The 17,401-nt window shown below is 37.2% G+C and overlaps 1 protein-coding gene across 3 annotated transcripts in view; it reads left to right on the top strand.

The window, feature by feature from the left end:
* The window catches only part of tmem198ab (transmembrane protein 198ab), a 36,257-nt gene that overhangs the window by 14,942 nt on the left and 3,914 nt on the right, over positions 1 to 17,401 (top strand). For all 3 annotated transcript variants that reach the window (XM_079883402.1, XM_079883403.1, XM_079883401.1), the window contains 2 exons: positions 12,175 to 12,443; positions 15,063 to 15,644. In XM_079883402.1, coding sequence (XP_079739528.1) covers positions 12,284 to 12,443; positions 15,063 to 15,644 — 742 coding nt within the window. In that variant the 5' untranslated portion in view covers positions 12,175 to 12,283. The remainder of the gene's footprint in view (positions 1 to 12,174; positions 12,444 to 15,062; positions 15,645 to 17,401) is intronic.

Here is a 17,401-nt window from a genome sequence, read left to right as displayed (position 1 = left end):
GTGTTGTTTTTCCCCCCGGTTTTTTTGAACAATTACATTTTGGGCTAAAAGTGTGTTGTAACGCAAGCGTTACTGAACATGTACCGTGTAAAATATTACTGAAAATTGATTAGTAATGCCTTACATTACTGCGTTACAGCAAAAAGTAATATGCTTCTGTAATGCATTACTTTTGTAACGCGTTACTCCCAACACTGCTGGTCACACCAGTAGTGACGGCATAGGCTGTCACCTGCCAATGTTATTGTTGTGTTAAGACACCTGCTTCAGACACAGGTCACTCTGGAGGCGTTCCCCAAAGCGTCCTAGGATGCAGTGTCTCGTTCTCCTTCATGGTTACATTCGTAACCCGAGACGTTCTCACAGTCCCCTTTAAACATATTCCTCATTGTCAGGTTATAAAGCTAGAGCAGTTTACAGTGGTAGTTAAACTAGAGAATTACTCAGGAGGAAGTGGCAACATCTTCATCTGTCAATTGTCTATCAGTCAATTTATTAAGTGTTAAGCTGTGTTTGCACCAAAGCAGTTTATTTAGCGCACAAAGGTGCATCTTCTCAGAGACTTCCATTTAAAAAGAACAACCTCAGATCTCCGTGTTGGACGGACATTGCACTTTTTTTAGCTAACTTTGTAGGCTCCCCATAGGAGAGGGACTCTGGCTGAACAGTAAAGACTGGACTGCATTTCAGTTTATCAGAGAAAATAAGAGAATGGAAAGCGACAATGAACAAAAGCAAGGGATTTAATCTCATTGAGTGCTCCGCTTTTACATGCAGTGGTGTAAGGTAAATTGGATGGTTATTTAAACGAGTTTCCTGGAATGGGAATGGGCCGGGTGGCTAATGTTGGACCAGCGGGCGATTAATCATATAGTGTTTGTCAGGAATCTGATTATGTTCTTGCTCTTGAGGACAGATAAACACAAGCATGTGACATGGAGGCAACTCTGAGAGCGTTTAGGTGAGAAACAGAAGGACAGGTGACCAAATCCACTAAAACATCTCCAGGGAATGAAGACGGTGAACGCTAAGCTTCTCCGTTTAAATGGAAAGAAGTGCAAGTTGAGGTAAACAACCGCAGATGGAAGTAATTAATGAGCTATAGAGGAGAACAGCAAGTGAGGAAGAACAAAAAAAATGGGAGGCTAGGAACTGAGCAAAAGGAAGACAAACTGAAACAATGGGATAAATCGAAGCCAGACAGCTCTAACAGCTGTGTCAGATTAGGTTACCGTGGTTACAAGTGTCCACCTCGCTATCCAACAACAGGCGGGGCAAGACACTCCAGGGGTCATGATATTAACACGGTCGATAAACAAGTCATCCCTGTGACCTCAGGTAACCTCTAGAAAGTGACAGTTTCAGAAAGCATCAGAAACCACAGCAGTGTAACTGCAGTAGCTCATTTCAGATATCACTCTAATATGCTGTTTTGGTGCTCAATAAACATTTATTATTATTATCAATGTTGAAAAAAAAGTTGTGCTGTGGGAACTTTGATGCATATAGAAAGTTCAGACAAACAGCTTTTATTTGAAATAGAAATGGTTTATAACAATTTGGATTGTTTTAAATCTTTGAACTTTCAGAAGCAGTCATTTTGAAGGGCCATTCTCAGTGAGTTCTACACACTTCTGAATAAAACAAATGGTGTTTGATGGTATTGCCACTTGAAATGCACGGCACAGTTTTTAAAAACCTGCTTGCAGAATACACTATTCAGAATTCCTAATTTATCCCAAACTTCAATTTCCATGAAGCCACTTTACATTCAGTCAGCCTCTTTTTTCACTCTGCGTTAAAAGAAATGTTAGTCTGCTGAGTAAAAAAGTAAAATCATCAAACTAACTTCCCCAAACAATTCTTTACATATATAACTTGGACTAATATTCGTCCCTCAACTAGACTTGTGCTTGTTGTGTTCACAAATGTGAGTTTAAACATTCAGGAGAGTATGGTGAACTTTTGTATAAGAATAAATGAGGGTATGTGGTCAGTTGTTTTAGTTCCTCATGTTGTGATGATGATGCTACAGCAACACTTAGAAGAGCCCCACAAGCTAGAATGGCTCTGATTGGATCCTAGTCTGTTGCTATGGAGGGGGAGGCTGCCTTCCTATTGGTCAATGCTGCCTTGGCCTAGAGCTGATAAGGGTTGTATCTTTTTATTGTTATGGTCACAGACAGGAAGTGGAAGGTCATTGATGTTGGACATCTGTCTGGGGGATCTATTGATGTAAAATATGTTTTTATCAAAACGTGTATTTAGAATATGGCTTTTTTACTTTCTGTGCTGGATTGTAGTTTGGTTTGGCAGGGATTCTCTGCCACGTGGGGGTTGACATAAACAGAGCTTTGATTATCCCTATGTTGAAGATAATTACTAAGGCATGTGCTTTGTATGACAGAGAAGGGGAGAAAATAGGGAGGGAGCACAACCGAATGGAGAATTTTCTCACACTCAACTCAGACTCGCTTCAGGGGAATTATGGGCTAGGGATATGCAGAACTACATAGTTTCATAATCTTCTACTCAGTTGGTTTTCTGAATGAATAGACTAGTGGGTCCTAAGGAAGCCCTGTATAATTAAGTTGGTTTAGGGCCATGCCCATCAGACTTGTTTCATAGAATGTATTTTTGCATTCAGAATAGTGCTGGGCGGTATGACCAAAAATCCATATCACGGTATTTTTCAAAATGATACCGGTTTCATAGTATATGACGGTATTTATTTTTTTCAAGCATGACTGGGAATCACATTTCAAGAATCACATTTTCTAATGATTGAGAGTCAGGAGGTGCTTTAGGAGTGGCAGAAATATTGGTTTCCCCGGTAACGGCTGTACACAAAGCAGTCTCATAACTCTGCTTTATCAGGAAAGATAAAGAAAGATTAAATTGAAATAACATTGAAACTCTCACTTCAGATACATTCATATAAAAACACCCGCGCCGCGGTTTGACTTTGAAATGTGGAGTGCTCATGTTTATTCAACGATGTCAAAGCCTTTTGGAAAATCTATTTGTGGTTGGCAGTGTTGATATTGTAAACCAATGTATGGGAAACACTGTAATATAATTTGACAGCTATCAATTATAGTTTATCCTATCCATCTTCACCATCACGCTAGTAACACATATAGCTGTGACCTCAGTACAACAGTGAAAAGTGACCCCTCTCAAACAGTGTTGCGCCGCGTTCCGATCGTTGTTAAAGCAACATACACCGGTATTGCTGTATATTAAAAATAAACACCGGTATTCGGTATACCGCCCAGCACTAATTCAGAAACAGCTGTACATAAAACTGCAGAATGAATGCAGTAAAAAAGGTATAGCTATTGCAGCTTTGCTTTAAAGAGGATGATTATACGCTGCATTCACACGGGGCATCGGCGTCAACGCTTGATGGAGGGCGTGTCTGAAGCTTGGTGTTGACGCGACCGTCATAGTGACAATAGCCAATCACATTCCTTTCCGGTGTTGCATGAATGCAATTGACTAGCGTCTGTGCTAGGGTATTTGCATAGGCGATCTAATTGGCTGATGCCTGCGTTGGCACTTAAAGTTGAAAAGTTTTCAAATTCTGCCATGAGCAACGCCATGTAACCCACATTTTAGTTCAGCAATGCATGACGTCACCCATTCAAAGTAAATGAGAAGCGTTAAAGCCGACACCCCGTGTGAATGCACCGAGAGAGCTTTGCTTAGAGGGTTTTAGAAAGCACATAAAACACACACACACTCCACAATCCATTTTTTGGCTTTGAGTTCATTCACTTTGAAGTGTACAATTTTTTAATGGGTGTGTTGCTGATATCTTAGAGAGCAGGATGGCCGATATAAAGCCTATATAAGCCGATTGAACTTGGGGAAAAATAAATCTGTAATATAACTGATTTAGGGTATATTATTTACATGTCAATGTGTTCTTAAAATGGAAAAGTTTTTCCTTTTGTTTTTTACAGACGACAACGTTGTCAAAATGATCCCTTTTACAAGGATCCACAAAAACAACTGCATAACAATGCTGTGTTATGCATGCTAGGCCGGTAGTTGACGACACCACTTGTAAAGAAAAACTAAGGGCCTTTAGACTACTAAACGCATAATACGCATGCGCATGATGTTACAGTTTTCACAAATTCTTAATTTTGCTGTTTACATGGAGGCGATAACGGTATTGTTTTCACAATCTTGCACTTTGAAACCTGGGGCCTTATGTTTTCAGGCCCCCAAAACGCATAAAAAGTTTGAAAGCGTGTCTTGTAAACGGCCCCTTATACTTTTAGATAGCAGTTTCTTGATTCTGTAGATGTATTTTAGTTTTTTCACACAAATAAATAAGTTATTAATTTATTAGACAGGACTGTTTAACAAACACAGTAGGCTAAACTAAGGAAGACAGAGAATGAGAGCTCCTGTGAATCTGCACTCTCAGCACTTTCAAAATAAAACTCCCGCTTCCAACACATATCAAGTGAACAGATCAGCTGATGCCAATAATAAAAAAAAAAAAGCCAAATATCAGTCAACCATCAAGCACTTGTAGAGTTGTCCACTTGTCGCCAACCAGGTCATTGAACCGAGAACAAGTCTGATTTAAATTGAGAAAGCAGATGAGTGAACTTACTCGGGCCATTTGGAATGCACTGAGGATTTGACTGATGGTGTAAAAAGTTACTTTAACAGTGGTACGCCCCGTCTAGGGTAAAGGATGTAACATAAAAAAAAGGAAACGATACGGTTTCTTTTTATGGAAAAGTGAATGAAACAATATTTATTGAGTTTTAACTGGTTTATAATACAATTGGGGATTTTTACCTCAGGAGCCGACAGAGCCCAAAACAACAAACAAAAAAGTAACTAATTTGTATGTACCTCTTACTGTCCAAGAAAAGAAAATACAATTACTTCCCTAACTCCCTAATCCAAAACAAATGCAAGAAAGTTCAAACAAAAAGGTGGCGTAGGTCTCCCTACCTCCCAAATCCAAAACACAAGTATATACAGGTATAAGAGCAAATAAATCAGTGCAGGGGTAATCTGGAATCTAGGTCATTAAACAGGCGGTAGTCATTATCACGAATATGGCAGTTCACAAGAAACAAACAAACTCTTCTCTCTTAAACAAATTCTCAAATGTACACCCCAGAATAAACACTCTCAACAGTCTTACTAATACACTTAGTAGCTAAATCAGGCAAGACAAGTGTAGCAAATTAACACAAGGCTAATGAAAGCAGTAACGAAGGAGGCTTTTATACACGTCCAGGTGTCAGCTGATCAATCGGCGTGGCACCAATCAGACTGCAGGAACCAATTCGGTCTTCTTCCTGGATAAACACCTCCCACAACAGCATAAAACACACAAACAGACCAAAAGGGACGTAACAACAGTTACTTTGGTTGAAAAGCAGTAATAGTACAGCTAAAACATGCTGGAAATATGTTTATGACCTGATTTTATGACTTTTTATCCAAACAAAACATGTATGCATGAGTTGGTTTAAATAGCTTTTTATCCCTATCCCTAGTGCACCTATTATGCTATTTTAAAGTTTCCTAATGTTGTTTTGTTGTCTCCTACAACAGGTTTACATGCATCAAAGGTAATTTCATTACATGCATCAAAGGTTTCATTTTCTCATAATATACATTTGCACATCACATTTTTTAATGATTCTCAAACGGCTCATCAGATGAATCAGTCTCTCTAAATCCCTCCTTTCCGCAAGCTACTCTGCTCTGATTGGCCAGACAGCTCAGTCTGTTGTGATTGTTCTACCGCGTACAGCACGCGTCAAACAAAAACGCCCATTGCCATAACTGAACGTCAGCTCTGTCCTGCAGCTCAGCGATTTTACACAGTAAACTAAAGACAGTAACAGACAATGACGTTGATTTTACCATATCAATCTGACTCGAGTCCGATGTTGATGAAACACTGGAAGAACTAGTCATTCAACCTGAACCTCCGTTGCAAGGACGACTCAAGCAGGACGTTTCTCAGTGACACTACTCAGTTTGAGGTACATTATGATATGTTGCAACTGTAATTCCTCACCATCACAAGTGCATGTCCATCAACAACCTGATTATTTTACACTTATTTATTTCAAATTTATTGCGGTGAACATGTGGGAACTGGATCAATAACTGCATACATTAGCTGAGCTCTAATGTGAATGACTGATGTAACAAACGTTGGTAAAACAAATCTTGCTCCATGCTTAATCTTTACTCAAAGTAGTAAGAACAACAGACTATCTGCATTAATAGACACAGTTTTAGGTAATAACGGCCCACTGCTGATTAGCAGAAGTATTTCAGTAAGACAGTAATAATGTGAGTTAGCCACCGGTAAAAAAAACTATACATCAATAATTAGTCATACTTACAGGTTGCGATTTTGAGGAGCAAGTTAGTCCAAGTTAACTGGGTACTGACCCGTCTCTCAAGAGCAAGCGTTTTGCGAATCCTGCATTGAACTCCGAGATTTGAGAAGCAATCGTCAGTAATATGAAGGGAACACAGCAAAAGTTTAGGATTATACTGCTGTGGTATCGTGGTAAAGATGAATTTTAATCTCTGAATCTTCACATGAAAACTGGCTTTACCTTCACATTGTAGAGCACAGCGTCTTCTCGACATGATGCTATCCAGTATCCACAGGAATCTGGTGTCTGCACGCGCAGTAAGTGTGCAGGCAATATGCTAATGTTTCGTCTTGACATCACAACGAAACGGATTATGACTCGTTTGAAAAACAATTCATTTCATTGACTCAGAGTCGATTCTTACTTTTGAGAGACAATAACTTTATATACGGCACACTTTCAGATTTAAAACATTGCGGGATGTTTTCATTCACTTAGAGCTATGTTAAACACTACATGAAAGGTCATTTTCAAAAATCCTCTATAAGGGCACTTTAAAACATGCAATAACCTTTGAGTTAAGAGACATCAAATTAATTTTAGTATTGTTTATTGCAAATGCAAAGTATTTTAGATTTGTAAAGGGGATGTCTAATACCTGTTTCACACATACTCCGTTTGCAGTGCATATTTTTTTCCGTACCAATGTTAACAGGTTAGAGCTTTCACACTGCAGTGCACTCAGATGCGATCCGGCAATGCGTTCCAGGAGCGGTGCGTATACAGCAGTGCAGCGATAGTTTCCACACAGAGTCTGTTTTTGCTGTGCTGCACACGCTATTGCTATGTCATGCATTCTGACTTATTTGCATTGTTAAACAGTTGGATTCTCCTGCTAAACATGGCCAAAGTTTTTCGTCTGTGTTCGGAAAGAAGCGGTACAGCTGTATCTCTCTTTTATAAATCTGATAAAACTAAAGACTCCTCTGAGATATGAAGGATGCAGTACTATTGGTACTCAAGATTAACACGAGATTGGCAGAAACTGTGTTTGTTATGTCCCCTTTAAGGGCTGTTGTTAAAATGAATCATGGTTGCAACAAACCAGTTCATTTCATTGAAACAAATGGCTTCCTACAGTACAACCACTTAGCGGTTCCAATCACTGCTGGTCAGCAGTTCTTACACATTTCTACTTTTTCTGCAGTGTCAAAGAGTGTTGGATAAAGAATCAGGAACTAGAATTAGAGAATTGTGTAGTAGCCTAGTGGTCAACCAATATTGTTTTTTTGATGGCCGATATCTAAGAGAGAAGGTTGGCCGATGGCCGATATAAAGCCTGTTTGTGTATATAGTTACGTTCACATACAGTTCTGTTGTTTAATTACGGGAGTGACAACCGAACTCGCACCCAAAATTTTCAGGACTCACGAGTCACAACGCATTCTCGGAAAACCCGCGCTGTGTGAACGGAACCGCACTGGACAAATAGTTGTCTGTTTGTCACGTCATACACTGCCAGAGAGTCGCTCTGCTAATGGGTTTTGTTTGTGGTTTTGCTGTCGGTAACTTACAGCGACGGAAATATGAGCCGTGTGTGTCATCTGAAGGTTTTAGATCCAGTCTTTTCTCCACCGGAGCGGCTCCCGTCAGTTTTGTGTTCTATGCGCGACACAGATGCGCGAGACGCTGTAAAGGACGTGAAACGCGAGTGATTACGTTGAAGCTTGTGTCGGTTACGTTATTGAACATTTGACGGAACTCGATTGGACTCTTGTCGTGTCAAAAGTAATAAGACTTTTTCAGTTTTGTGGACGTCGCCATCTTTGATATTACTTCGGTCAATGTCGCTATGGTTACTGGGGCTTGACTCTAGTCTAGTCGTTGCACGTTCTTTCGTTCCGGTTCGTTCGTACAGAGACAGTAAGTTAACGTTATTCAAGACGCTGCTGTAATTTGCTGTGTGAACGGGACATTTCGAGACTCACACATTTGTAAGTAAATGCGGTTGTCAATCCCAAAAATTGACGGTGTGAACGTAGCCTTAAAAGTCTGGTGTGCCGTCAAAATAAAAGCCTCGCCTCCAATACATCGCCAAACAGAAAAACATATTTAAGAACCGATTAATAAAAATGTCAAATATCGGTCGACCACTATTCTGTAGTAAACAGTGCCAGAACAGAAGAATTGTCCACTGATTTGATTGTGATTTAAAGAAGACCTGTCGGCAGAACAGTTAAACTTATTAGGCATCGTTAAGCACAAAAGGAACCACAACTAGGCCTATGTGTCAGAGGAGAAGGGCATGACTAAACAAGCGGGGGAGGAAGAAAGTGGGGGAGATAAAGAAAGGGATTGAAAAATAAAGTTATGGGTCTCCACCATAGACTTTAAAAAAATAGGTCTCCACCCATGTAGAGATAAGGTTACCTTATTTGCCTTTGGTATTAAGGTAATTACCCCCTGTCTGAGAGATGAAGGTAAAATTCCATTATTTATAGATTCATTAAACAGCTAAAATAAACGGGGAAAGGGCATCTCTGAAAGTTTTGAAAAATTCATTCGTAAACCCATCATTACCTTTATTCTGGTTTCTGGTTAACTGGTTTCTCTTATTTTTGTCAGCAGGCTGAAATTAGGATTGGATTCCCTAATTGATCAGTCTCAGTCTGGTTTCAAGAAAGGGAGGCATATATGTAATAATATTCGTCTTATTTTTTATTGATTATAGTCACCTTCTCAGTGATGACAATCTATTACTATTTGTTGATTTTAATAAAGCGTTCAATGCAGTAGAACACAAATTCATGGTCGCAACATTAGAATAGGCTAGTTTAAATTTGGGAATTTTTTTAGAAAGGCAGTTACAACCCTGTACACTGAATGTAACAGCTCTGTTAAAATGGTTAATGGGACTTCTGGTAGATTTTTTTTCTTTCTAGGGGCATCAGACAAGGCTGCCCAATCTCACCATTTCTTTTTTTTTTTTTTTTGCTCGTTACACAGGTTCTTTTTTGCTATGTAAATAGGAATTTCTTTCAAGGTATTAACATTTTTGGGAATGAATTAAAAATTTGGCAGCTAGCCGATGATGCAACACTGCAAAAAAAATGCTGCAGAGCTAAGCAATTCATGCCATAAATAATTTATCTAAAGTATCTGGTCTTAACCTTAATATTAGCAAATGTGAGCGATTTCCACTTAGGAATGTGTACCTTGAAGAAATTGTTGGAGTCCCTGTTAAGGAAGTAGTCACATATCTTGGTGTAAAACTTTGTAAAGATGAATCATATCGTGCTTCTCTTAACTTTAATCCGATTATCAACAGTACAAAAAGAAAGTTTGACTCTTGAGTCACAACCAGAGAGATTTATCCATTTATGGTTGTCTTGTTGTCTAAATCTGAAGGTTTGTCAAGGTCTACGTATATATCCCAAGCTCTATTTGTACCCAAGACATTTCCCAAAGAGTTTGACAAGTTGTTATTTGATTTTGTTTGGAAAAACAAACCTCATTATTTAAAGAAAAATATATTATGCAATCCATATGATCAGAGTGGTCTGAATAGCACTTTTAAAATAAATTGGCTAAAATGTTTTATTAAAAATAATTGCTCTATGTGGAATATTTTCCCTAACCATTTAGGCTAATTATTAATCAACTTGGTGGTATAATTTTTTTCCTTAGATGCAGTTTTGATATTAACAAAATACCTCTTTGTTTATCTAATTTTCACAAGCAAGTCCTTTTGACATGGTGTTTGGCTTTTAAACATAACCTCTATCCTCACTCCTTTTTTATTTGGAATAAGTATATCACACACCAAAGAAAACCTTTATTTTTCAGACATTGGTTTGAGTCGGATATATTATTAGTTGGTCAGTTGTTGAATTCTGATGGTCATTTTTTGAGTATTACTGAACTATGTCTGAAATTTAAGTGTCATATTTCTGTTAAAGAATATTGTATTGTCATGAATTCTATTTCTGCCAAAATTGTATCTCTATTCAGAAATCATGGCACTTGGTGTAACACTGTAGGAAGTAAATTTTCCAAACATTTATTTTTAGATAAACTTGATTTAATTAATGATAAATGGGAACATTTTTGGGGAGTTCTTAGTCTGTACAAATAAAACCAAAGAAGTGTCATTTAATATTGCTCACAGAATATATCCTGTGCAAGACACAGAGTGGTTTCATCTGGATATTGATTACAATTGCTGTTTTTGTAATTGTGAAAGAAACTCTATTATGCACTTATTTTTTGAATGTCCCTGTTCATCAATCTTTTGGTATGAGATGTCTCAATTTCTAAGTGTTAAAATGAACTGCAACTTAGTCTTAAATTTGTCATCCGTCTTACTTCATACAAATTAATATGACTTTTCCAAAAGAAAAATATGTTATCGATTTGTTTTTGTTATTATGAAAATTTTATATTCATCAAACTAAATGGAGTAACTCAAAACCCAAGTTTTCTCATTTTAAAGCAGCCTTTTAAAATGTATTTAGAATCTGTAAAGTTTTTAAAAAATTGAAAAGCCCAAAGATCTATATCTCTGCTAAATTAATTTAACATAGTGATGCCCTTTATTTTTAAGTTTCTTTTTATTTATTTTTTTATTTTTATTTAAATTATTGTTGTGTTTCAAGTTATACTTACAAAATGTGTAAAAGAAATGTGTCAAGAACTTGATATTGAATTCTGTCACTTTGAAAATTCAATAAAAATAAAAAAAACAAAGGGAGAGAATTAAGAAGAGTGAAGTAAAGTAAAATATTGGCTGCGTGATTGTTTGTCTTTGCAAAATGTAAACTATTATTGCACAGCTCCATATATAAAGTTAGAGAATAAATGAAACGGCAATATCTGTGAGTGAGTAATGGCCTACATACCAGTAGTGTCGTGGATGTAAATTTCATAAAATTAGCCTTACATTTTCCAAAATCTTTTCCAAACAGTCAGACACAGGGGAAAAGGTAAAACTAAAGGGGCAGGACAGAGAAAGAGTCAGTGTAATTCGGAACCTTTAAAACTTGAAAACTCTAATAAACATAATAAATATAGGCCTAGGTACCTACAAGGGATTTTTTTAGGTTCGATTTTATAGGTTCTATAAAGCAAATCTCAACTGGTTGATTGTTATATTGTTGAAAAATGTACACTTACTACACAGTATATTATCACCCAGCATTATATTAAATGTGGTATAAATAGTTTATCCTACTTTACCTGCACATACAGTATTCCCATGTAAAGCAATATACTGTATATAGCAAATATTGGCTGCGTGATTGTTTGTCTTTGCAAAATGTAAACTATTATTGCACAGCTCCATATATAAAGTTATTATATCCAACCTTATCCGCATACATGCAGTACACTCACGTACATTAAAGCCATATGCACTATATTGAAAATCTCAACTTCCTGATTTTTTTGTGCTAAATGTAACTTATTACTCTTATATAACAGCTCTTTATATAAAGTTGGATATATAAGCATGTCCAACTTTATATGCATACAGTATACTCGCATAGAGCGAAATATGTTATATCTGGCATATTTCAACTGTTTGATTGTTATATCATTGAAAAATGTAAACTATATTATCGCCTGACTCATAAACATTGACATCATGATTTTCTGTCAAGATGCTTTGAAACTATGTGTATTGTGAAAACTGCTATACGAATATATTTGACTTGACTTTTCCTACTAATTCCATGTTGGTTTATACAACTTCTAGTCTTCCAATCTTCTAACACATAGATTTTTCTCTCTCTTACAGGTAGATTCATGTGGACACGTGGTGTACCCTGATTTCCCAGCCCTTTCCCCTTCCCTCAGTCACCCCTTCCCTACAACCTGTTCGCTCCGTCCAGTGCACTACGGTCACCATGACGTCCACCTTGCAGACCCTAGCCTTTAAGCTGGCCCCTCCCTCAAGAGAAGCTGGACCAGAGCCTTGTAGCGATGGAGTGGGACGACGTTATGAGGTGGTCCCTTCGGTGGTCTGCTCTATGTGCTGTCTCTTCGGAATCATCTATTGCTTCTTTGGTGAGTTGAGTCTTCATGTTTATGTGCATTACCAAGACACAATATTTGTATATGTTACCAAGATGCAATGTTAATAATTTTTATTACAGTTAACAATCTGTAGATGGCACATGATCTCATGCTTGCAGTCTGTCCCTATTATAATTATTTATTTATAGTTATGGTGGTGGTGGTGGTGGTTTTCAATTTTTATTCTGTTTCTGTGTCAAACCCATGTTCTCTTGTTCTGAGAGTTGTTTTTTTGCCCTCTTTTCAATATTGATGAGGTTCTAAATAAGGTCATAGCTTGTATAACTGTACTGCATTCTTCTTGAGATGACTACAGATTTAAAGGGAACATATTCTACTTTTTTGTATACCATTCAATCCACTTATGTTGTTAGTCAACAGCTGTCATATAGAATTTAATGGATGTTTTTGACACCGTACCTTTAAGCCTTCTCTCTTTTGAATGGCTACCCACATTGCATGAGAAATGCAAACAATATCATTGTAACAAAATTAACAATGTAATAGCATTGTTATGAAAATAAACAATTTTTCTGAAAAACCAGTTTGCACACAATTTACAATGTACCTTCTGTTATCTGATTGATAGTACATCATTTTTTAATAAAGTAAAAAGCCTTTTAGAATAATTCTAAAAACGTCCACGATTAAAACTACTGAACTAAAACTACTTTGATTGTAAAACTATGCATTTAAATATCATCTTAATCAGACAATTTATAGACTGAAAACTGATATATTTCCATATGTGCATTTAATGTACAGTAAGTTATCTGTATAAATAACATCTACACCAAATTTGAGCATATTTTATGCCTCTGAATAAACTTAAGGTGGGTCGTTCTTGTTAAATCAACCAATTTTGAGAAACTTCCCCGCCTCATTTTTTTATTTTGTAAAAAAAAAAAAAAAATGTAAGCAAGACAAACATAAATAGTGATGAAAGATAAAATATTAAATGTCATGGATGTATTACTGAATAATCCACTATTTAAAAGTACTGCTGATTTTTTTTGATTTTATTTTTTTATTTCAAAGAGGAACAGTTGAGGAACAAATAACGTTGAAACTAGAAATGTATCTTGTTTTTCCTATCAAAACAATTGCATTGAACATACCCGAGTGCCACAAATATTATTTTCCAAAGGACTGTGTGCCTGTAACTCTAAAAGTATTAAAGATATCTTAATATCCTTCTAGATTCTTCTGGTTCTTAATAAATGTTTCTTTTGTAATGTTAATTTTTAAGGTCCTATTAGGTTTAATCCCAGAGACATGGGGATCTCAATGTGGTTCCATGCTGAAAAAAGAAGAAGATTTGTGCTGCTTGTTTAAATTAATTAATTAAAATGAGCTAAAGCAACACAATTTCTATACATTTTGTCCTAACTTAATTTCATTGTGTTCAATCCACTTAAAATATATTTAGAATTTAAGTTTACTTTTACCATTTGTGTTGGGATTACATGATTGATTTTTGTTGCATTAACTGAAACTGGGCTTAGGAATTATATTTCCCAGCATGCTTTGGATATGGCTGGATCTGTAGAGTAAATGTTTAAATTAAGTGTTATTTAATGTGTTATGGAGTGAAGGGAAAGACCTGTTAATGTTTAATGTTCAGTTATGTTTGACATTTAAGAGTTTCTGTTACGTTGACGTTTTTATGGTTAACATTGTGCAGAAAAGTAGAGCTTATGGTTAGGTTGTGGATGGCTGCATGTATAAAAACTATGCTGCATGATTCTACGTCCAATGAGCAATAGCTTTGCTAATGCCAGTGCATTAACAAGTAAGCTATCGTTCTACTTGTGCCATGCTAGTTGCAGACAGTCTTTTAATTGTACAGCATAACTGAATGTCAAATACAAACAGGTATTTTCCCTTACTCAAAATCACAGACTTGAATATATTGGAATCTTCTCAATATATTTGAACTGAAATAGCTAAAAAAAAAATATATATTAAAAATATATGTTTAAAGTGAATTCAGTGCATGTTCAAATTGTTGAATGTTAACCATTTTTAATGTTCAAAAAACAAAAGTGGGTAAGTTTTCAGCTGAAATGATACTGAAACTAGTAATGTATTGTGTTTCCCTCTATCAAAACAACATTATGTATCTTCTTCATTCATGTATTTCTTTCAACAGTAAAGAAAAAAAAAACTAAATTTTTAGCCGGGGACCGGGAGTTGACACATAATGACCCAATGAAATGTGCTTATCTATTTTCATAATGTATATTGTAATGTAATGCCTAAATTCACTTGTAGCATTTAAAATTTATTTAACTTTTTAATGATTTTATTTTTATTTAATACCCTGTTATTTTCTAGTATTATACATGAAGGGTATAATCCTGAGGGCTTCAACTTTAAAGTCATTTCTGTTTTGTTTGAGGCTTTTTTTTTTTTTTTTTTTTTCACTGACAACTATGGAAAGTGTTGAGCTGCTAATAAACTGCTATTCTTGAGCTGTGAAATCAGCCACTCTGTACAAACTTTCAGTATTTATCCACCTCGGATGTCTTTCTCTTCTCCCTCCTTCACTCTTTCACACATTTGTTCACTCATTCAACTCTCACCTCCAGTTCTTTTTCCCTTTTGCAGGTTACCGCTGTTTTAAGGCTGTACTCTTCCTCACGGGTCTGATGTTCGGTTCTGTGATCATCTTCCTGCTCTGTTACAAGGAGCGAATATTAGACACGCAGCTGAGCATTGAGGCCAGCGTGGGCATCGGGCTGGGCATCGGCACCCTGTGCGGCCTGGTGACTATGCTGGTACGGAGCGTTGGGCTTTTTATGGTGGGGCTGCTCCTGGGCCTGCTGGTGGGCATCGGGACCCTGATAGGCATGGAGGAGCTGTCATCCAACCCCCCGCGGTCAGTGTGGGTGCCCCTGGGCGTGCTGCTGGGGCTGGGCATGCTGTTCGCCGTCCTCACCCTGCAGTGGCAGAGATGCTTCACCACGCTCTCCACAGCCGTGTTCGGGGCTGCAGTGATCGTCGTGGCCACTGATTATTTCGTGGAGCTCTTTGGACTTGTGAGGTATATTTACGATCGGGTGAAAACGGGCCCCCGGGAGCCGGTGTGCTGGACTACGTGGGTGGTCCTGGGAGCCTGGCCTGCTCTCGCCTTGCTGGGTGTTTTGGTGCAGTGGAGAGTGACGGCAGAGGGCTACTCCCACACGAAGGGTGAGTCAGGGAGAGACAGTGTTGTTTGGAGTATGTGACACACTGTTCTTGTAGATTTACTCTACCGGAGAGGGAGAGAAGGTTTGTATGAATGTGTGTGCAGCACGGCAGATGGTTCCTGTCTGTCGGTGTGCTCTCAGGCCTGTGTGACTAATGATCACAGAAACAATCATGCAGAGCAGAGCATCAGGTCATGGAGAGGTTCTCTCTGTCTCTCCAAGGCAGTTTCCATTCCAAGTGTGTGTCCACTGAATGGTTTTTAATGTCAAATTTCTTAAAGAGTGAGTTTACATGAATGCTCTGGATTTATTTCACCCTCATGTCAGTCCAAAACTGCATGATTTTCTTTCTTCCATGGAACACGAGGAGATGTTTAGCAGAACGTGCAGAGTGCTCTTTTGAAAGTGAATAGGCACAGATGCTGTCAAACTCCAAAAATAAAAGACCATAAAAGTAGTTTATACTAGGGCTGAATGATTAATCAAAATTAAATTGAAATATTGCTTAGTGTGATTATCAATAGCAAAGGCTGCGATTTTATTAAATAAAAAACATATGCACAGCGAGTTTGAGAGCAAAAAGCGGCACTGTTTTCATTTGCACCCGTGCAGCTCATGATACAGTGTTTTCAGTGTCTCCAAGCAGCTCAAAAGCATTTATAAAGAGAAAAGCTTTAAAGTCTTCAAAAAAATGATTGACCTAAAAATCAAATGAACAATCAATGCATGGAACCAAGTCACAGCCTGCATTTTTTTTCTTTGTCAGTAATCTGTTTTACTCAGATGTACAATGTCACAATACGGAAGAAAAGAGCTATCTCTACTTAAATTTATTTCATTGCGAATTTAAGAGCTCCCTGCAGTTTTCAGCCAAAATAAAAGCTTGATTTGGAAGAAATAAATATTAGATTTGTAATTTTACAGTTGTACTGAAAAATAAAAATGAATTATCATAATGGTATTTTTTCTTAAATACTCTATTTTTTTATTTTATAGTTAAATAGTATTATTACAGTATACTTCCCTAGTAATATACTATTCCCAAGTAATATACTATTGTAACCTGGAGCTCTTCGCAATAAAAAAAATTATCAGAAAAATTGCAATTAGTTTCCCCCCCCCCCCCAAATCAGGCAGCCCTGTTCTATACAACTTTTGCGCTATATGTCGATCATTTTCGCTATGTTTCTCGTGACAGAGCATGCTGTGTAAAAGACGTACATTTCAGTGACTACCGGTAAGTTTATACGCTTAAAAAAATTCCAGGGTTTTTGCAGAAAGCAGCTTTCTGAAACATCATGTAAACACAAACTCTTTTTTTACGCCAAGGGATTAAGAGAAACCGGTTTTACACCTGGGTTTGTGCCAGAGAATTCGACTGTGATCATGCAAACATATGTAGGATTTTAAAGAGTGTGCTGGATTGTAGAAAAGAATGGATGATTAAAATAAAGGAAAAATAGTACACCACTAACACAGTGCATGTAAACATACTCTGTGTTCATCGCATTAAAGGGTTAGTTCACCCAAAAATGAAAATTCTGTCAGTAATTACTCACCCTCATGTTGTTCCAACCGCGTAAGACCTTCGTTCATCTTCGGAACACAAATTAAGATATTTTTGACGAACTCTGAGTGCTGGATCACTTCTCCATAGGCTGCTAGGTGACCGAAACTTGCTGGCCCAGAAAAGTTATTAAAGAGATCGTTAATATAGTCCAAGTGACTACAGTGGCTTAATCTTAAGTATATCAAGCG

Source organism: Squalius cephalus (assembly GCF_949319135.1).
Source record: "Squalius cephalus genome assembly, chromosome: 10".
Taxonomy (NCBI): Eukaryota; Metazoa; Chordata; class Actinopteri; order Cypriniformes; family Leuciscidae; genus Squalius; species Squalius cephalus.
This window is presented reverse-complemented; position numbering and strand designations above follow the sequence as displayed.